The 21,593-nt window shown below is 43.7% G+C and overlaps 1 protein-coding gene across 2 annotated transcripts in view; it reads left to right on the top strand.

The window, feature by feature from the left end:
• Positions 1-20,302, top strand: part of ATP7A (ATPase copper transporting alpha) — a 51,754-nt gene extending 31,452 nt beyond the window's left edge. For both annotated transcript variants that reach the window (XM_083372303.1, XM_083372302.1), the window contains 7 exons: positions 5,673-5,886; positions 7,705-7,851; positions 12,472-12,614; positions 12,844-13,047; positions 13,697-13,814; positions 14,204-14,306; positions 14,999-20,302. In XM_083372303.1, the coding sequence (XP_083228429.1) occupies positions 5,673-5,886; positions 7,705-7,851; positions 12,472-12,614; positions 12,844-13,047; positions 13,697-13,814; positions 14,204-14,306; positions 14,999-15,275 (1,206 nt within the window). In that variant the 3' untranslated portion in view covers positions 15,276-20,302. The remainder of the gene's footprint in view (positions 1-5,672; positions 5,887-7,704; positions 7,852-12,471; positions 12,615-12,843; positions 13,048-13,696; positions 13,815-14,203; positions 14,307-14,998) is intronic.
• The last annotated feature ends 1,291 nt before the right edge of the window (positions 20,303-21,593 follow it).

Genomic DNA, 21,593 nt, shown 5'->3' with positions numbered 1-21,593 from the left:
TGCCGAAACTATTTTTGAAAACCTCCAGTGATGGAGCATTCACAACTCTGGGAGTCAAGTGTTCTATGGATGAATTGTTCTCACTGTCAGAAAATTCCTCCTTAGTTTTAGGTTGGATCCCTCTTTAATGATCTTCCACCCATGACTTCCTGTCCTGCCCTCCGGTGCTTTGGAGAAGAGCCCCCCCCCTCTCAAGTACTGGAAGACAGTTATCATGTCCCACCTAGTCCTTCTCTTTGATAGGCTACACATTCCTAGGTCCTCAACCATTTATCCTATGATTTAGCCCTCAGATCCTTTATCACCTGTATTGCTCTTCTCTGCACACGTGTGTGGTTTCAGTGTCTTGTATCATTGTGGCCAGAACTTTATACAGTATTCAAGTGTAGCCTCACTAGTGCATTATAAAGTGGCACTGTCACTTCTCGTGATCTTGATGTAATCCCTGTGTTGATGCAGCCCAGGATTGCATTGTCTTTTTTGGCAGTTGCAGCACATTGCTGGCTCATACTTAAGTGCTGGTCCAGTAGGGTACCTAGATCTTTTTCACAGTTGCTACTGTTGAGCCAGGCACCACTTATTTTATACCTGTGCATTTGTTTTTTTCCTGCCTAAGTGCAGAATTGTGTTTTTCTCACCACTGAACTGCATCTTGTTCCAATAGGGTCCAATCCTCAAGTCTATCAAGATCCTTCTGAATCTTGAGCTTGTCTTTCAAAGTGTCAGCAATTTCCCCAGATTGGTCTCATCTGCAATTTGATGAGTTCCTTTTCTGTCTCCTTGTACAGATAATTTATGAAGAAGAGGGACCTTGGAGTTCTAGTGGGTGATCACTTAAACATGAGCCAGCAGTTTGCGGCAGCAGCCAAAAAAGCCAATACAATCCTTGATTGTATAAACAGAGGCATAGAATCAAAATCACATGAAGTGTTAGTACCACTTTATAAATCCTTAGTAAGGCCACATCTGGAATGCTGCATCCAGTTTTGGTCACCACTGTCAGGGCCCACCTCAACCCACATCTTAAGAAAGCAGAACTCTTGGAGACAGTTTCTTCCAAGCAGGAACTTTTACTAAGAAATAGGAGATAGCAGGCATAATAGACAGGATCTGAGGGATTCCCTTACAGATTGATATTTTTAAAGTGTCCCCAAGCAAAACCCCACCCCACAGTTCATTCGGTCAGTTCCAGTCCAGCCAGTCTCCAGGTGGTAAGTCTATCATGGGAAAGGAAAGATAGCATCAATCCGGTTCCGTTGCAATATAATCATTCCACAGCTCTTTACACCTCCTTTGGAGAAATAAACCAGATCCCAGAGGTTTGTGTCTTTTTCCCCACCCCTTTTCCTACTTGCCCTGTAAGGAAGGGAGAGTTCAGAGAGATGCATAGTATAAAAAGCAATTGGTTACATTGTAATGGATAGCAGGCAGGTGAATAAACAAAAGGTTGCATTTAATGGAGGAAGTGAAAGCAATAAAGCCCCATGCCTGTTCCCTCTCCCCCTTGGGAATATGGCAGAATCCAGGGGAAGGTGAGATTTGGTTCCAGCTCAGAGGAGATAGGAATGAAATATAAATGGATTACAAAAAAGATGTTGAGACTTTAGAAAAAGTACAAAGAAGAGTAACTAGGATGATTAAAAACCTGGCGACAAAAACATATGAAGAATGGTTGCAGGAGTTGAGAGTCTAGAGAAAAGAAAGACTAGGGGTACATGATAGCACTATTCCAGTATTTGAGAGGTTGCCACAAAAAAGAGGGAGTCAGCTTATTCTCCAAAGCACCAGAGGGCAGGACAAGAAACGATGGAAACTATTCAAGGAGAGAAGCAACCTGGAATTAAGGAGAAACTTCCTAACAGCGAGGACAATTAACTAGTGGAACAGCTTGTCTTCAGACGTTGTGGATGTTTTATCACTGGAGGTTTCTAAGAAGAGACTGGATAGTCACTTATCTGAAATGGTAAAGGATCTCCTGCTTGAGCAGGGGGTGGACTAGAAGACCTCCAAGGTCCCTTCCAACTCTATTCTGATTCTGGTGTTGAAAATACTGGGCCCAGGACAAAAGCTTGAGGCACTCCACTGAATGCTTCCCTCTGTGTAGATGCAGTTCTGTTGAGGACTACGTGCTGAGTGCAGTTGGTCAGCCAGTTATGAAACCATCTGGTGGTGGTATTGTCTATACCACATTTTTTTAAAATCAAGAAATAGACTGTGGTCTATTTTGCCAAATGCCTTACTATGTCCACAACATTTTGTTGGTCCACTAATTTAGTCAGTTCCTCAAAGAAGGATGTAAAGTTTGTCTGGTATGATGCATTTTAACAAGCCCATTCTCGCTTCTAGTGTTCATTTTAGGTGCTTATACAGTTGCAAGAAAAAGTATGTGAACCCTTTGGGATTACGTGGAGTTTTGCATGAATTGGCCATAAAATGCGCTCTAAACGTCATGTAAGTCACAACAATAGAAAAACACAGTCTGCTGAAAATAATACTACACAAACATTAGCTGTTGTCATGTTTTAATTGAACATAAGATGGAAACATTCACGGTGCAGGGTGGAAAAAGTATGTGAACCTTTGGACTTAATAACTGGTTGACCCTCCTTTGGCAGCAATAACCTCAACCAAACGTTTCCTGTAGTTGCAGATCAGACCTGCACAACGATCTGGAGTAATTTTGGACCGCTCCTCTTCACAAAACTGTTTCAGTGTAGCAATATTTTTGGGATGTCTGGTGTGAATCGCTCTCTTAAGGTCATGCCACAGCATTTCAATCGGGTTGAGGTCAGGACTCTGACTGGGCCACTCCAGAAGGCATATTCTGTTTTGTTGAAGCCATTGTTTTGTTGAATTACTTGTATGCTTTGGGTCATTGTCCTGTTGCATCACCCATCCTCTGCGGAGCTTCAGTTGGCGGACAGATGGTTGTCCGTTTTCCTGCAAAATGTCCTGATAAACTCTGGAATTCATTTTCCCATCAATGACAACAATCCGTCCAGGCCCTGAGGCAGCAAAGCAGCCCCAAACCATGATGCTCCCTCTGCCATGTTTTACAGTGGGGATGAGGTTTTGATGTTGGTGTGCTGTGCCTTTTTTTCTCCATACATAGTGTTGTGTGTTTTTCCCAAACAACTCAATTTTGGTTTCATCTGTCCACAGTATATTTTGCCAGTAGTGCTGTGGAACATCCAGGTGCTCTTTTGCAAACTTCAAACATGCTGCAATATTTTTTTTGGACAGCAATGGCTTCCTCCGTGGTGTCCTCCCATGTACACCATTCTTGTTTAATGTTTTCCTTATTGTAGATGTGTCAGCAAAAATGTTAGCATGTGCCAGAGATTTCTGTAGGTCTTTAGCTGACACACTAGGATTCTTCTTTACCTCATTAAGCATTATGCACTGTGCTCTTGCAGTCATTTTTACAGGACGACCACGCCTAGGGAGAGTAGCAACAGTGCTAAACTTTCTCCATTTGTAAACAGTCTGTCTTACCGTGGACACATGAACATCAAGGCTTTTGGAGATACTTTTGTAACCCTTTCCAGCTTCATGCAAGTCAACAATTCTTGATCGTAGGTCTTCTGAGAGCTCTTTTCTGCGAGGCATGGTTCACATCAGACAGTGCTTCTTGAGACCAGTAAACCCAAAACAGGTGTGTGTTTTTAAAGGGCAGGACGGCTGTCAGCAACACATCCAATATCATCACACTGATTGGAGTCAAGGTTCGCTCACTCCTGGCTCCAATTAGCTCCTGGGTAAGTCATTAGGCTAGGGGTTCACATACTTTTTCCACCTTGCACTGTGAATGTTTCCATCTTATGTTCAATTAAAACATGACAACAGCTAATGTTTGTGTAGTATTATTTTAAGCAGACTGTGTTTTTCTATTGTTGTGACTTACATGACGTTTAAAGCGCATTTTATGGCCAATTCATGCAAAACTCCACGTAATCCCAAAGGGTTCACATACTTTTTCTTGCAAGTGTAAATCTACTGCTTGATTATCTTTTCCAGTATTTTCCCAGGTAGTTATGTCAAGCTGATTGGCCTATAATTTCCTGGATCCATTTTTTCCTCCTTTTTGTAGATTGGTACCATGCCAGCTCTTCTTCAGTTCTCTGCTAGTTCCCCTGCTCCAGGAGCTTTGAAAGATTACATTCAGTGGCTCTGCCATGAGATCTGCCAGCTCCTTCCCAACTCTGGGACACAAACCATCTGCTCCCCGTCATTTGTACTTTGGACAGGATTGTTCCTTCCTATTGAAAGGAGCTTTTTTGTTTTGCTTTGTCATTTTTGCCATTATTTGCAAGCTCATTCTGGGCCTTAGTTTTCCAGACTTCCTCCGTGGTAGATTTGGGCAATTTGCCATCTTTTATATTTGACCTTTTGTCCTTTAATTTGTCAGAGAGCTTTTTATGCGACCATGCTGGTCTTGTGTGGATCGTTTGTTTTTCTTTCTCTGTGGCGTTGTTTTTCTTGGGCCTTCATTATCTCATTTTTCAGCCTTTCCCAAGCTTCTTGAACTATTTTCCTTTTAGGATTTCCACCCATGGAATCCTTCCTAGTCCCTCTTACCTTGCTGTGTGGGTGGGTCACTAGCATACTGATGATACCTCAGCCCTACTGGCGGATGATCTCACCCAGCGGCTTCAGGTGAAACAGAAGCAGAGAAAATGCCTAGCCCTGAGACTCCAGTGGCGGGGTTTTTGTGTTCTCTGAGTGACAAAATGTGACCATTTTTCCTTGTAGTTGTTTCTTCCTCACTGCATTCATTTTGAATACAGACTTCTGCCTTTCCGAGGAATTCCTCTTTCTCAAAGTGGCTAGACGTGCCTGAAAAAGTCTAAACCTTCCACTTTCTCCTTGATTAATCCAATGAGTTTGCACTTGGTGCAGATCTTTTAGGCTGTTAGAAATTGTCTTGACTGACGTGCACTGGTGAACAGTTCTTGAGTCATTCTCCCATTTTCTCGTTCTTAGCCTATCTCACTCCTCAGGAGTGATAAGAGTATTTTTTATTTTTATTTTAATCCCATTTATATCCCGCCCTTCTCCGAAGACTCAGGGCGGCTTACAATTTAAGCACAAACCAACGTGCTTAGCAATAGCCTTCATTCTATGTATATGCCTGCTTATTAGGGCTTTCGCCCCCCCCCCAAGCGGCGTTATTACAAAGTCAGCTTATTGCCCCCAACAATCTGGGTCCTCATTTTACCTACCTCGGAAGGATGGAAGGCTGAGTCAACCTTGAGCCTGGTGGGACTCGAACCTGCACTAATTGCAGGCAGCTGGTGTTACTTAAGGAGGCATTAGCCCACTGCGCCACCAAGGCGCGTATGCAGGAAGTAAAATGAGATTTAAACGTGCTACCTTTGCTCCTTAGAAAAAAGATGGGTTCAAATATAAGTAAAGCACGGGCAAAATGTACAAGAGCTGTACTTTGCCAGATATTTCAGATACTTTAGGCATATACTGTAATTCAAAACTGCTTGCATATGTCCCTCTTGGAGGCCTTCATACCTTACATGTCCTCCAGATTTGGGAAGGGTTATTATTGCTTATTTTATTCCCACGTCTTGTATTGGAATCTGGATTTGGAGCTCTTGTTTCAGATCATGGTCCTGTTTCTGCCCAGGTGAGTTTGTTGTGTGGCCCTTTCCTTTCTCTAGGAACTGGAGGCAGATACCCTTGGGACATGCACTGATTTCCAGGTGGTGCCTGGCTGTGGGGTTAGCTGTAAAGTTACCAATATTGAAGGCCTCCTCTGCAGCAGGGGTGAAACCGTAGAAGAGACCAATGTCAGGAACGCTGCTCTAGTGAGCCTGGAGGAGAAGGCTGAGCCACTGAGGCAGCCAGCTTTGATCATCAATGAGCAGATAGCAGGTGAGTTCATGTGGGCTGGTAAATGGAAGCTTGTGTTCTTGGCAAGGATTTGGCTTCTGGAGAGCGGAGTTCTGTTTTCTGGATTGGCATGGTATGCCTTGTAGGACAGTTGTGTAGTAATGCTTCCCCGTTCACAGCCATAAAATGTTCCCTTGTTCCCAATAGGAAGCGGCCTACTACAGAGATTCTGCTTTCCAGTAGGCACAGGTTACCTAATGATGCCCATTAAACAGCCTGCTTTATGTAATTGGAATACAAGAGTTTGCAAATGAAGCCTGGGGTCCTCTTTTGGGGGGGCGGGAGGGGTTAGCAAAGGACAGTTGGGTAGGATTATCTTATAGCTTCCCCTGGGCTTTATTGGCCCATTTGGGCTGTTCTGAGAATGGAATCTGGTCTAGATGCGTTTGCTTTGGGCTTCAAAGAAGCCTTCATTTTCCAGTTCATAAGATTAATCCTAGGCAGAACTGAAAGTAAATTGTGTTCAGCCCTGTGACAAAGGGGAGAAATGCACAATCCCCAGGCCCACTGGGGCTCTTTTTTTCAATTTTAAACGATCCCAGCTATTGTCTTCCTGAGCAGCTTTCCGAGACTAGTTTATTCTGTGACCATTGAAGCAAATGCTGTTGACTTTGCACAGTAAGATGTTCAATAGCTTGTGGAGGTTTTCATTTCGTTCTGCAGATGGATGGGACAACTGATTTTTCTGGAAGGCAGTGAGGTTCAAATACATGGAAACACAATTAGGCATAAAATGACATCACTTACAGCTTAAAACAGTCCAACCAAGGTCACATGACTTTGATTTTTGTTTTTATTTCTGGGCAATCGTAATCAGGCTAGTTCAGGTCTCATTCTTTCCTTAGCTAGAAATGAATAAAGATCATTATCAACTTGGCATTCATGAGCAGTGCCATTTATTATTAAATAGATATCGGTAGGAGTTTGGTAGCATCTTTTCCAGCTAACAAATATTATTTTAAAAGCACAAGCTTTTGGGAGTTGCAGCTTCCTTGATTTGATAGAATGGCTAGACTGATGTATGATTTAAATGATGATGAGATAGGCATCTATGAGATCTGCTATGGGGTGTCTTGAAATGCTTTGATGCTACTTTGTTCTTATTTTGAATCCTTGTTTTGATAACCAACTTCTATTATTCATTTTGTGCGTCTGTTGTGAGGTATACCTTATGAACATTGGTAGTATCTGAGAGGGATCTAGGTGTCCTCATGGTCCACCACTATATATGAGCCAGCAGTGAGCTACAGTTGCCAAAAAGGCCAATGTAGTCCTAAATTGCCTTAACAGAAGGACAGCATCAAGATCACGAGAAGCGATAGTACCGCTCCATACTGCCCTACTAAGGCCACAGCTGGCATCCAGTACAACAAAGATGATCAGGGGTCTGAAGGCTAAACTGTAGTATGAATAGCTAAGGGGACAAGGTATGTTTAGCCTAATGAAGAGGAGGCTTAGGGATGATTTATCCTCCAAAACATCTGAGGACAGAACAAAAAGCAGTGGGTGGAAGCTCCTTAGAGAGCGATCCAGCCTGGACCCAAGGAGAACCGGCCGCCTCCCAGGCTTTGCAGGAGCGCTATTGCTGTGGTTCTCAAAAAATATTGGACAACCGTTAGTCCAGGATGGAATAAGGATGGGGCTCCTTCCAGCCCTATGATTCTAAGTCCCGTATCTTTTAATACCATTTGTTGGCCTGAAAGGGTGCAGCACATTTCAGCTTTTTGGCTGGCCTTGACTAACACCGTTCTTGGTGTTAAATTGTTCCCCTTTTTTGAATAATGGAAATTTTCCTTTCAGACACAGGGATGTCTCACAAATATTCTGTTCTCATTGGAAACCGAGAGTGGATGTCCAGGAATGGCCTCCTTCTCAGGGGTGATATTGACGAAGCAATGACTGAGCACGAGCGCCGAGGCCGCACGGCCGTTCTTGTCGCTGTGGACGGTAGGCTTGGGGATTTGGATAGTCAGTGTTTTAGTTTAAAAAGGCCGAAGGAGGTGCAGTGAAAAAGGAGGTATAACTGGATGTGTTGAAACAGTTGGGCAGGATAGAAATCAACGGGGGGAAAATTATTTCCAAAGATGCACCTCATAACAATTCCAAATAATGAATAAAACTTCGGAGTAGTTCTGAATGAGCATTTAGGAGTATTTATTTCATTTACATTTACATCACCAGACAGTCAACACAGAAATCAGATTGACTATGTGCTCTGCAGCCAAAGATGGAGAAGCTCTATACAGTCAGTAAAAACAAGACCAGGAGCTGACTGTGGCTCAGACCATGAGCTTCTCGTTGCAAAGTGTAGGCTTCAATTAAAGAAAGTAGGGAAAAGCGCTAGGCCAGTCAGGTATGAATTAAATCATATCCCTGTTGAATATACAGTAGAGGTGACAAATAGATTTAAGGAATTACATCTGATAGACAGAGTGCCTGAAGAACTATGGACAGAGGTTCGCAACATTGTACAAGAGGTAGCAACTAAAACCATCCCAAAGAAAAAGAAATGCAAGAAAGCAAAATGGTTGTCTGAGGAAGCATTGCAAATAGCTGAGGAAAGGAGGGAAGCGAAAGGCAAGGGAGAAAAAGAAAGATATGCCCAATTAAATGCAGAATTCCAAAGAATAGCTAGAAGAGATAAGAATGCCTTCTTAAATGAACAATGCAAAAAAATAGAAGAAAACAATAGAATAGGGAGGACCAGAGATCTTTTCAAGAAAATTGGAGAGATGAAAGGAACGTTTCATGCAAAAATGGGCATGATAAAGGACCAAAATGGCAGGGACCTAACAGAGGCAGAAGAGATTAAGAAGAGGTGGCAAAATTACAAAGAAGAACTATACAAGAATGAGCTTAACGTCCCTGATAATCACAGTGAGGTGGTCACTGACCTCGAGCCAGACATCCTAGAATGTGAAGTGAAGTGGGCCTTAGAAAAGCTGAGCAACAACAAAGCTAGTGGAGGTGACAGTATTCCAGCTGAGCTATTCAAAATCTTAAAAGACAATGCAGTAAAAGTGCTACACTCAATTTGCCAGCAAATTTGGAAAACTCAACAGTGGCCACAGGATTGGAAAAGATCAGTTTACATTCCAATTCCAAAGAAAGGCAGTGCCAAAGAATGTTCAAACTATCGCACCATTGCACTCATTTCTCATGCTAGTAAAGTTATGCTTAAAATTCTACAAGCAGTATGTGGATCGAGAACTACCAGAAGTACAGGCAGGATTTCGAAGAGGCAGAGGAACTAGAGATCAAATTGCTAACATACGCTGGATCATGGAGAAAGCTAGAGAGTTCCAGAAAAACATCCACTTCTGCTTCATTGACTATGCTAAAGCCTTTGATTGTGTGGATCATAACAAACTCTGGCAAGTTCTTAAAGAGATGGGCATACCAGACCATCTTATTTGTCTCTTGAGAAATCTATGTGCGGGCCAAGAAGCAACAGTGAGAACTGGACACGGAACCATCGATTGGTTCAAAATTGGAAAAGGAGTCCGGCAAGGCTGTATACTGTCGCCTTGCCTATTTAACTTATATGCAGAGCACATCATGAGAAAGGCAGGGCTAGATGAATCAAAAGTTGGAATTAAGGTTGCCGGAAGAAACATCAACAACCTAAGATATTCCTGGCAAATAGATGGGGAAGAAATGGAGGTAGTGACAGATTTTATTTTACTGGGCTCCAAGATCACTGCAGATGGGGACTGTAGCCAAGAAATTAAAATACGCTTGCTCCTTGGGAGGAAAGCCATGGCAAATCTAGACAGCACACTAAAAAGCAGAGACATCACCCTGTCAACAAAAGTGTGTATAGTCAAGGCTATGGTCTTCCCATTTGCAATGTATGGCAGTGAAAGCTGGACCATAAGAAAGGCTGAGCGCCAAAGAATTGAGGCCTTTGAACTCTGGTGCTGGAGAAGACTCCTGCGAGTTCCTTGGACTGCACGGCGATCAAACCGGTCAGTCCTAGAGGAGATCAACCCTGACTGCTCTTTAGAAGGCCAGATCCTGAACCTAAAACTCAAATACTTTGGCCACCTAATGAGAAGGAAGGACTCACTGGAGAAGAGCCTAATGCTGGGAAAGATTGAGGGCAATAGAAGAAGGGGACGACAGAGAATGAGGTGGCTGGATGGAGTCACTGAAGCAGGAGGCGTGAGCTTAAATGGACTCCAGAAGATAATAAATAATAATAATAATTAATAATAATAATAATAATAATAATAATAATAATAATAATAATAATAATAATAAAAGGTAAAGGTAAAGGTTCCCCCGCACATGCGTGCTAGTCGTTTCCGACTCTAGGGGCCGGTGCTCATCTCCGTTTCAAAGCCGAAGAGCCAGCACTTGTCCGAGGACGTCTCCGTGGTCATGTGGCTGGCATGACTAGACGCCAAAGGCGCACGGAATGCTGTTACCTTCCCACCGTGGTGGTCCCTATTTTTCTACTTGCATTTTTTACGTGCTTTCGAACTGCTAGGTTGGCAGAAGCTGGGACAAGTAACAGGCGCTCACTCTGTTACGCGGCACTCGGGATTTGACCCGCCAAACTGCCGATAATAATAATAATAATAATAATAATAATAATAATAATAATAATAATAATAATAATAATTAATAATAATAATAATAATAATAATAATAATAATAATTTATTTATATACTGCCCTTCTCCCGAAGGACTCAGGGCGGTGAACTGGGCAAGCATAAAAAATACAGAGTTACAAAAGTTAAAAAAGGATTAAATATATGCCCACTAAAAACAGTAAATACAAATATTAAAATAACAATAAAAACCCACCCATCCCCCATCAGGCCAGGCCGGCTTGTTCAAATAAGAATGTCTTTAGATCGCAACGGAAGGAGCGAAGATTGGGTGCCATCCGGAGCTCAACCGGTAACTGATTCCATAGCTCCGGGGTGCCCACAGAGAAGGATCTCCGCCTGGGGGCCACCAATCGACATTCTCTGATCGGTGGCACCCTGAGGAGGCCCTCTCTGTGGGAACAGATGGTAGAGGACAGGAAGGCCTGGAGAAACGTTGTCCATGGGGTCGCGATGGGTCGGACACGACTTCGCAACTAACAACAACAACAACAAATTTCATTTACAATAAATGTAAATGCGCAGTTGTTTGACATTTTAAAATTTGTTAATCATTATCATTGACTATTTTTCTTTAAATAATGCAGATATATAAACCATCAAATAGTCTTGCCTTCAAATATTCAAAAGAGTTGTTTCAATATGAGATGGACAGCAAATTATTAAATAAGTAAATTGATTCTTATTAAACTCTTTTAGAAATAAAATATTCTGTTTGTTTCATTGGAATATTTCAATCATATAATTGGCCTAAATGGAATGTCACAATGAACCAGGGTTAGCCCCAGCTTGGAGGAGCCCAGTATTTTCCTGCTTCCATTGGCTTAAACAAACTTAGGATGATTCTCTGTGAAGGTGTGTCACGATGTGCAAATCGCGCCCTCCCTACACATACACAAGGGACGTGGTGGCTCAGTGGGTTAGGACACTGAGCTTGTCGATCAGAAGGTCGGCAGTTTGGCGGGTCGAATCCCGAGTGCCGCGTAGCAGAGTGAGCGCCTGTTACTCATCCCAGCTTCTGCCAACCTAGCAGTTCGAAAGCACGTAAAAATGCAAGTAGAAAAATAGGAACCACTACGGTGGGAAGGTAACAGCGTTCCATGCGCCTTTGGCGTCTAGTCATGCCGGCCACATGACCATGGAGACGTCCTCGGACAAATGCTGGCTGTTAGGCTTTGAAACGGAGTTGAGCACCGGCCCCTAGAGTTGGAAACAACTAGCACGCATGTGCGGGGGAACCTTTACCTTTACCTTTACCTTTACACATATACACATTTCCTGTGACTGTATGTTTCTAAAGACTGTTTTTATGGCTGAGGGGTTTTACACATTTATTTTTTCCTAAGCAATGAGAAATCTCCCCCCCTCTTGATTCTCTCTCAGCCCCCCCCCCAGAAGAATAATTGCCCCTGTCTTTTGCAGATCTGCACCTTGTTTCAGCATTTACAATAGCAAAAGGTGGAGTAATGCTTGAGCCTCCACTGGCACCACCCTGATTGCTTCTGAGGCCTGAAGCAAGCCTAACCCAAGACTTTTTTCTCTCTTAATCCTAACCATTTTGGCTCCTGGAAATCCCTTCATACCATTCATATAAATGCAAATCATTCATATAAATGCAACATGATATATTTTTAAACTTTATGATCTTCCAACGCACCATTGTTACTACTTTGTCACGCTGTTGTTTGTAGTCAGTCTGTTGCTCTTGTAGCAACTAACCAAGTGGCCCACTAGTATTACTCTTTAAATTTATAGGCTGCCTGACTGTCAACAACTGTGGGCAGCTCACAACAATCAATAAATTGTTTTATTGTAATGTATCAATAAAACCAGTAAAAGATGAAAATGTAACTTAAGTCAGATCCCAGTAAGTTTAGGAAGAAACATAATGGAAAAGGAGGCCTTTTCCAGCGGCATCTGTGCTTTCATGAGAGCATGTTTGTCTTCTAGGGGAGTTGTGTGGTTTGGTAGCCATTGCTGACACTGTGAAGCCTGAAGCGGATCTTGCCGTGCGGACTCTGAAGGGGATGGGTTTGGAGGTGGTCCTGATCACAGGGGACAATGGCAGAACTGCCAGGTCCATTGCTTCTCAGGTAAGCTGCTGGATGCCCGAGGGTTCTTTTGGCGCCTCCGGGGCTTCATAATGCAGTCAACTTGTGTTATATTTTCACTTTATCTTACATGCCCTCACTGATGATTGGAGCTGTGCCTTTGGAAAACCGGAATCTCTTGAACTGGAAGGCGGCCTTGGCTCACCCTGATTCCAGGGCAGAGTGCCGTTCCTTCCTTTGGGCTTCTCAGCCTTCTCTCTCTCGTTTTTAGGTTGGCATCACCAAAGTATTTGCGGAAGTGCTCCCTTCCCACAAAGTTGCCAAAGTGAGGCAGCTGCAAGAAGAAGGAAAACGGGTGGCCATGGTGGGTGATGGCATCAATGATTCCCCAGCCCTGGCCATGGCTAATGTTGGCATTGCCATCGGCACAGGCACCGACGTGGCGATAGAAGCAGCCGATGTGGTTTTGATCAGGGTAAGTTGGGCGCTGGAGGGGAAGACTCTGCCAAAGAGCAGAGGCTAAGCCTGCATCAATTTGTGCATTTCCTTTCTGAAACGGAGAGGACTCCGAGGGGCTTTTAATTCAAGCTCTGCCTGATGGACGGGTCCTGCTCGAGCTGCCCGTAGGACACCTGCAGTGAAGGGAGCTCACTGCCTCTGGGCCACCCATTCAGCCCTTCAGCTGCTCTTGCTTGGAACGTTCTCAGAGCACCTCTTTTCTTCATTTGAGTAAAGAACGGTGAATGTTTTGGTGAGAGGGGAAAAGGCCCAGTGGGGGGAGAGGTGGTACGAAGTGAGCACGCTAGAGCCAGGATTTTTAAAGATTATTTTCTATTTCTTTTCCTGGTAAAGCGCTTATTTATTGTTTGAGGCCTCTTCCATCTGGCCTTGGGGACCCAGCAGTCTAGTGGAAAGTAGATTAAGGGAGACCTGGGGGTTATAGGTTGTCCAGCCTGTCCCCTACCTGTTTTTTTTATTATATATGTATTTCTGAAATGGTCCAATGGTGTTGAGTTTTGCTGAGGTCCAGAAAGCGATGTAGCTTTGTTAAGTGTTACCAGGAATCTAAAGTGTTGATTGATAGAATTAATCATGTTAAGTATTTTCTGAAACCTATTTTGCAGAATGATTTGTTGGACGTGGTGGCAAGCATAGATTTATCACGGAAAACGGTTAAAAGGATACGGATCAACTTTGTCTTTGCTCTCATATACAATCTTGTTGGCGTTCCTGTTGCTGCAGGTAGGGAAGGTCCCTTGGTGTTGAACGGCTGTGTGGCGTCCTACACAAAAGGCCTGTGAATTGATGTGCATGGAGCTCTTTAAGTAAAGCAGAAAGCTCCGGGAAACGGTACCTGAGAAAGGAAGCATGAAGTGGGCATCAAATTCCAGACTTTCCTCCCACTTTCCTTCAGCCACTTTCGGTAGAGAAAGGAGGGGTTCTTGAGTTTATGGGGGCAAAGACATTTTTCCTCTGCAAGTGGCTTCTTCAATCCCCTCTTTTCGATTTGGGTTCGAGTTCCTCTTCCACCTCCTCCTCCCCACCCCAGTGACAGGAAGTAGTGAAGATGCTTCACGCTCTGTATTCCCATTGGTGTTTCCAAGTTTGACCTCTGGCGTGCTTGGCCCTAGGCGTCTTCCTGCCGATTGGTTTGGTTCTGCAGCCTTGGATGGGATCTGCAGCAATGGCAGCCTCCTCCGTCTCCGTGGTCCTGTCTTCTCTGCTGCTCAAACTGTGAGTAGCTCTGCAGACGGGAGGGGAGGGGCGACCTGCGCAGGAGAGAGAGGGGGAGGAAGAAGCAGAACAGCTCATCTTCAGCCATTGCTCAGGGGTTCCTTTTGTGGTGATCTTCGTTAGTGAAAGGCCGTCCAGAGCCTGATTGTTAGCTAAATGACGAGGAGAGGCCAGAATACATTTCAGTTGTCTGCCTTCCTTGTGGGCCGTGTCCTTTACTGAAAGAGCTGGGTATCAAGGGCGGCAGAGTTGCTCTCTGGGTGAAGCCTGGTGGGTTGATGGAGAAGCTGCATGCAAAACCGGGATCAGAAGAGGCCTTCTCCTTGGGGGAAGGGGAACCGTGCTGCCTTTAAAGTGCGCCGGGCCATCTCTGGACCAGGAAGGCTTGTCATAATGTCACGTTAAACAAAATGTTAAAGCAAGAAGAAAAATGTTTTGAGGCTATAAAAGCCATAGCAGAGAAGTCAGGAACTTTCTTGACTGGGAGTAATTTGGTGGAAGAGTTGTGCTCTTCAGACTCTGAGACAAAGTTTGCCACTAGTATCCCTTTCCCCCCCCCCCCAAAAAAAAAATGTAAAAGGTGCCACAAAGGTCAGCCTCACACATGGGGCTCTTGGGGCTGAAAGGTCCGGGTAATCCCTGGCTCAGGTTTTCAAGAACCACCCACCGATCCTGGTTGTATTCCCCTTTAGTTATAAGAAGCCTACCTGTGAGGAGTACGAGCGCCATGCCCGCAGCCAGGTGAGGTGCAAGAGCACTTCAGAAATCAGCGTCCACATTGGGATTGACGATGTTGGGCCAGGGTCTCCGAAACTGAGCCTCATGGACCGAATTATCCACTACAGTCAAGCCTCCATCGCCTCCCTCTTCTCCGACAAGCGCTCGCTCAGCAACTCTGCCCTGAGCGAGCCCGACAAGCATTCACTGCTGGTCGGGGATTCCCGGGAGGAAGATGACACAGCCGTGTGAAGAAGCTGTTCGGGCATCTCTTGCGCTGGACCTGCCCAGCTGCACCAGGGAGGGCACGCTGGGGCTTTCGCCCAGGGAGATCAGCGTGTTCCACGCTGTTTTGCTTCTCTCAGCAGCCAGAACGGGACAAAAGGTTCCAAAATGGAACAGAATCTGGAATTACAATACTGAGTTGCTTTTCAAGTTGATTTTTTGGGAAGAAGCCAAAACAACAATATCTTCCGGTTGCTACCAGCTTATGGTTTCTAGGCCTTGTTGTTATTTTCCCATTTGCCAAAGAAGCGTGCCTTACCTCTACACGGAAGCAGAGGCGTTCTCAGGAACGGTCACGTCTGGGACTGGGCAGGAGCAGAGCCGCCCTCTTCTGCGTGCCCGGCCTCTTGGCCGACGGCCTCTTGGCCGGCAGTCACGCCCCGGTACCTTCTGGGCCTCCGCAGGGCTCCGCCTTTTCTACCCCTCCCTCATTTGTGGCTTGTGAAGAAGCTGGGCCACCCCTTCCCACTTTCTTTGTGTGGGAGTCCAGCCAGACCATTCCCTCTGGTCACCGTCCAGACCCCTAAAGAACTGGAACTGCCAGTTGTCTCCCTCGTGTTCCCAGTCCTTCCTTCTTGTGGGTCTCTGTCCTGCTAAGAATAATATGTCAGGCTTGCGTAGCTCAGAGGATTCGGAGGCACCTCCCTGCAAGAGCTTCTTCTCCTCCAACACTGACTTCAGAAGGCGGATCTGGCTTGAGTGTGAACAACTGTTTGGAGAACAAAATTGGCCTCGCACAAAACTTTTTGCTTTCATAATTTTGAAACAGTGAGTGCAAGAATTAGCCTTGTAAGATCCATGCTGTCTTTTTTACCTGATGATGAACTTGTCTTCATTTAAAGCAATCAATCAGAATGGAGCTGGAAGGGACCTTGCAGGTCTTCTAGTCCATCCCCCTAATCAGTGAGGAGTGAGATCCACTATCAGGATCAAAGTTCATGAAAAAATTATTTAATTTTCAGTTTTGTTTAAGTCACAAAATTTAGGCATTTTAATACCCTGGTGGGCGCACCGGTCCTTTAGAACCGCTTACCGGCTGAACTCCGGATGGCCCCCGACCTTCGCTCCTTCCGGCGTGATCTAAAAACTTATCTATTCGAACAAGCCGGCCTGGCCTGATGGGTTTGGGGTTTTAACATTGCTTTTAACTAACTTACTACATTGGGCACAATCATTTAACTTTAAATCTTGTATCCTGTATTCTTATTTTTATTGCCCTGTACACCGCCCTGAGTCCTTCGGGAGAAGGGCGGTATATAAATCAAATAAATAAATAAATAAATATAAAACCATTTGGAATATACAGCTAGAGAAATAGAGCCTAAATCATAGCTTTTAAAAATCCTTTCTCCTCTTTTAGCCCTCCGGGAGTGGCCTCCAGAACAGAGAGGGCTCAGAAAATTGTAGGGATTGTGCTGACAATACACAAACAAAGATCTGCAAAATTCTTGGTAGATTGGTGAAAATCCACTTTCAGAGATGTCTTGCACTATTTATTTATCTTTCCTGGGAGTGCACACAAAAAACATCCACTGAGGATTCCAAGAGAGAGTGGGAAAGTAAGATGGGTTCAAAAAAACCCTCTAGCATGGAGAATTAAACATTCCCTTCCTAAGCCTGCTGGACGCAGGTTTTAGCTTTCTGGGCCAGAAGCCCCCAACCTTTTGCCACCAGGGACCGGTTCCATGGAGAAAGGTTTTTCCACGGATCAGCCAGTGCGTGGTTTTGTGTGCTGCCTGCATCCCGCGGATGGGCTTTTGCTTGTTTGTGTGGATCGGTTGCTGGCATGCTGCAGCCCGGGACCAATCCACGGACCAGGGGTTGTGGATCCCTGGTGTAGACCCTGATCCTGATCTTAACTGGAGTTTGATCGGGTGGTTAGGAAACGTGGCTCAAGTCTGGCTTACCCCTTTCCAGATGGCTTTGGATTGTGGTGCCAGGGCATTGCAGCTGGCCAAAAGTCGTGCAGCGAGACGGGCCCATGACAGGAGTAAGCCTCAGCTTTGAGGAGGAGCCTTGGCTGGCCCAGCTCAGGGGAAGAACAGGCATTGATGCTTTTGAGACGGAGCAAAGGTTGATTTTTTTTTTAAAAAAATCATATATAAAAAATTCTGTTCACAGAGCGGGGCGTGTCTTATTATATATTGATGTAATATGCCTCAATTTAGTCAAGTGAATTACATAGTATGAAAACTGAAAATTCATATGGTGAATTGAATTTCGTAGTTTCAGGAGGAAATCATCCCTTTTTTCTAAATATTTTTTCTCATCCAGTTCTCTGCCATCCTGGCACGCTTTGGTAAGATTTTTAGAGTCTTTATCTTGATATATTTGTTAATAATGTTTTATACTTGGTTTTGTTTCAAAGAACCAAAAGTTGCTTCTTTGCCTTGAATGTACAATGCTCATCAAGCATGTAAAGTTACTGTTTCCATAAAAAAAAAGTTTCTTTCCTGCCTCAAGCACCCTTGTTTATCAGGAGTCTTAAATTATCAGATCTCAGCCAAACAGCTTCAAAAGCAGATTTTAGAACAAGCTATGCATTTCATTTAAATGTATTTATTTTTGTTATTTGCTCTGGTAGTTCCATGTATCTGAAACATGTTTTTCTGATTTATTTAAAGCAGGCATACAAGACAGGATTTTCCCCATGTCACTCCTTCCCGTTTTCTCTCTGGCTTTAAATTCAAAAGTCCCTTTTCCCTTTCCCTTCTCCTCCTAGCTGGGTGTCCACTTCTTTTAAAACACGGCGCATCCATCTCTCCCTTTGGTGTCCATCTCTATGCATTTCAAGCAGAACCCATTTTTTTTAAAAATAAAATGCTGAAAAAGTGCTCCAGGGAGGCCAGAGTGAGTGACGGCACTTTTAATGTCTTTTAGCCTCTTAGATCTTCCAAGCCAGCCTCAATCACCTTAAAATGCACCGGATTTAAATCCCTGCCGTTCCTGGTTTCTGGCATCCAGCAGCATGGCTGGTGATAGTGCGAGTTGCAGTCCCAGCATTCCTGCAGGCACCCGAGGCCTCCAGAGCACACTTCTCACGCCAGCAATGTACAAATAGTTCTCAGCTTAGCAACCATAATTCAGACCAGAATTTGGGTCATAAGTAATTACAGTTGTAATTTGAGGCACCCATATTACCTAACCTACTTTTTCAACTGTTTCTACGGTGGTGATTGAGGGAATCACATGGTCGTTAAATGAATCCATTCTCCTGAATGGACATTTTCCCAAAAAGTATTGCAAATTGCAGTCACATGACCATAGGACACGTCAACTAGCACCCAAAATGAAGTCAACTAGCACCCAAAATGAAGTCATTTGTGTGTGTGTTTTGTGTGTGGTGTTTGTGACATTTTATGACAACTGAAAGTGCTTTACAGCTGTAGGTGTTACTAGTCACAAGTCAAGGATGACCTATCTTATGTTATGCAAACATACTTCAATGCATCCAAAATTAAAATGATGCAGGGATTGTTTTATTGCATTTATGGTGGAGATTTCTGAAGGTTTTATGTTGGCAGATATTTTATCTGCTGCTGCTCATCCCAGTCTTGTTAAGCAGACAGACACCAGTTGATCAAATATTTTGGGTAAAGTCAGAAAACAGCAAAGAGTCATTCTTCAGATTCCTTACAGTGATCAGAATTGTTTTTCACAAATGAAGGCAAATGTCTTTCCCTTTTTCACCAGTTTGAAAAATTAGTTTTAAAAAAGAGAAAAGCTAGAACTGTTTTTGCCTCTCTGAGCCTCTTTGCTTCCTGCCATCAAAAAGCTAAAGTCCCAGATCTGCTGATTCCATTTTCAGGAAACAGTCCAAGGTTGTTGAAAGAAAGCTAACAGGAACTTTAAGCAATCTTGTGCAATATTAGTTTATATGAAGCATATGTCACAATCTTCTCAAGAATGTGCCTTCACTTCTATAAATGTTATGCTGGAACGTTAAATGATGTGTTATTTTTTTCTTTTAATGATACTTTCTGTTTAGAAAAACATATTGTAGCTAAATATTCTCATTCATCAGAATTATTTATTGCATTCTTGAACCTAGTCTCCTTTCATAGAATTAAGGAGGATTTGAAAATTGCAGTGTCCAGTGATCTCCCATCCAGGCTTCTGGTTTAAATATTTCTGGTGCAAAAGTGGGCACTGCAAAGGCAAAATGGTTCACAGTTAGATAGTACGATTTCATCATTAGGATGAAATCAACTTCCTTGCATTTTTAATCCCCTTGTTTCTGGTTCCGTCTCGTGGAACAGCTCTGAACAATTCTGCCTCTTCTTCTCCATTTCAGCCTTCAGGTCCTTGAAGGAGGTCATCATGTCTCCCCAAAGTCTTAAGAGAAGGTTGAGCATACCCAACATCTCCAACTTGTGGAGGGCCACAAATTCTCCACCAGAAGGCACCCCCCCCAAAAAAAAATGCTAATATGCTTTTCCCTGACTTTACTAAAGAGATCCAACAATGCAGAAATACTGCTCAAGGGAAGAAACATCAATATTTCAGGTTACTGGCCATCTTTATCAAAATCATCCCATACTTATAGATAGTTCTTGGTTAACAATAGAATTGATACAGGAACTCAGTTGTTAAGTGATACGATCTTAAAGTTCAGTGACACAACTGTGCCAACTTAAAACAGCCATTCCAGTTGCAATTATTAGGTGAATCCCTTGCAGTCGTTAGGCATGACATCTCATGATTCCCATTTGTGACTTCCTGCTGCCTTCCCCAATGACTTACTTGTTGGAAGCTGACAGTGGTCATTAACCAAAAGCTATTTTATAGGGAAGCTGAAAAAAATCCCCCTTAATTCTTGAAGCTTTTGTGAAACCCTTTAAATTATTTGCTATTACATGAATTTATTTTCAGGTTACTAGATTTCTTTATCTGTGACTCATAATGAATTTGTATTGACTTCAGACCAAAATGTATAATTAAAAGTATGTCAGTTGCTATATCCTAAATAAAATTCTGAACGCTCTCAAGCAGAATACTGCTTTCATCCCTTTCCTAAAGGATAAAAGAAAGACTACTCTTCTTGTTGGAACGGGGCACGTTGTTCATAGTGAGGAGAGGGTGGTGGCATCAGGTTCAACTCTCCCTAGTTTGCACAAATTTAAAGTGGGGACATTCAGACTTCAGCATTTTTGCTAGTATATCTGTTCCAATAAAAGTAATCCTGACTTATATGGCATTGGTTTGTCTAGCCTATTGTAGGACTGATACGGCACCACATAACACAATTTTCTGTGGTCTAACAATGACAAGAGTCAGTGGTGTCTTCATTGGTTTTTGGCCAGGAAAGGACATAACTAGCAGATCAACTAGAGTCTCTGCCTGCTGCTCTACCAGGAACCATGAGTCAGAATTCTCAGATGACTTATTCTTCAGGGGAAATGTGACCCCTCCCAGAGCAGCAGATGGAACCAGAACAATATCTTACTGAAATTCAGTCTTGAGCCTATCTGTTCTGACCCAACTAACACAGAAGGCAATAAGTGTGAGTAGACTATGTTTCTATGCAGCATTCATTATAACAATATCTCCAAAAATCCCCCATGTCACAAACTCCCTGTCAACCCACTGCATTAAACAGCAAAAGAACTTTACTGAAAAGCCATATGGGTACAGAAGTAGAAAAGCCAGTTTTGATGTTTTTGCGTGCAAGCAGCATAGGAAAACTTTTCCTCCCCTCCCCTCCCATTGTCCACCCATCTATTGCATTTGCTTTATTCTGGAAACAGCCTGTCTGCCTCAGACGTTCCCAGGCAATGACCTTGAGGTTTGGGTCTTGGATGAGATATATTGATGATTCTTAATTCCAAAGCAAAGTTTGTCTTTTCTGAGTGGTTTTATGTAGAAAATAGTATATGGGTGAGGGCTGAGCCTGGGGCAGCCTGCTTTAGTGTCCAAGACCTCGATCTGCTTCCAATACCTCTCCTTCCAAGTAGAATTGCTGCCTTTACAAAGGAGAGGGACCACTGTAAAACAGCCTTCAATCCCCTTGCGAGCAGCCCCAAAGGATACCATACTGATGTGCTATCCAAAACCATTGAGTATCTTAGCAAAAGAGTGGTGTGCCACTGCCATCTTAAGTCCTGCTGTCAGTCATTTACAATGATGACCAACATTGTTTCCAGCTCAGGCCCCGATAATCCACTCATCCAGGACATTTCTTCCCGATGCATAAGAAACCACGTACAATGGCCAGCAGAGGGAACTGCTTGGTGCCACAGAATCCAAAAGGAATGAGTCATCTGGAATGATGCTATTGGCCAGCAT

This window comes from Vipera ursinii (assembly GCF_947247035.1).
Source record: "Vipera ursinii genome assembly, chromosome: 12".
Classification (NCBI taxonomy): domain Eukaryota; kingdom Metazoa; phylum Chordata; class Lepidosauria; order Squamata; family Viperidae; genus Vipera; species Vipera ursinii.
This window is presented reverse-complemented; position numbering and strand designations above follow the sequence as displayed.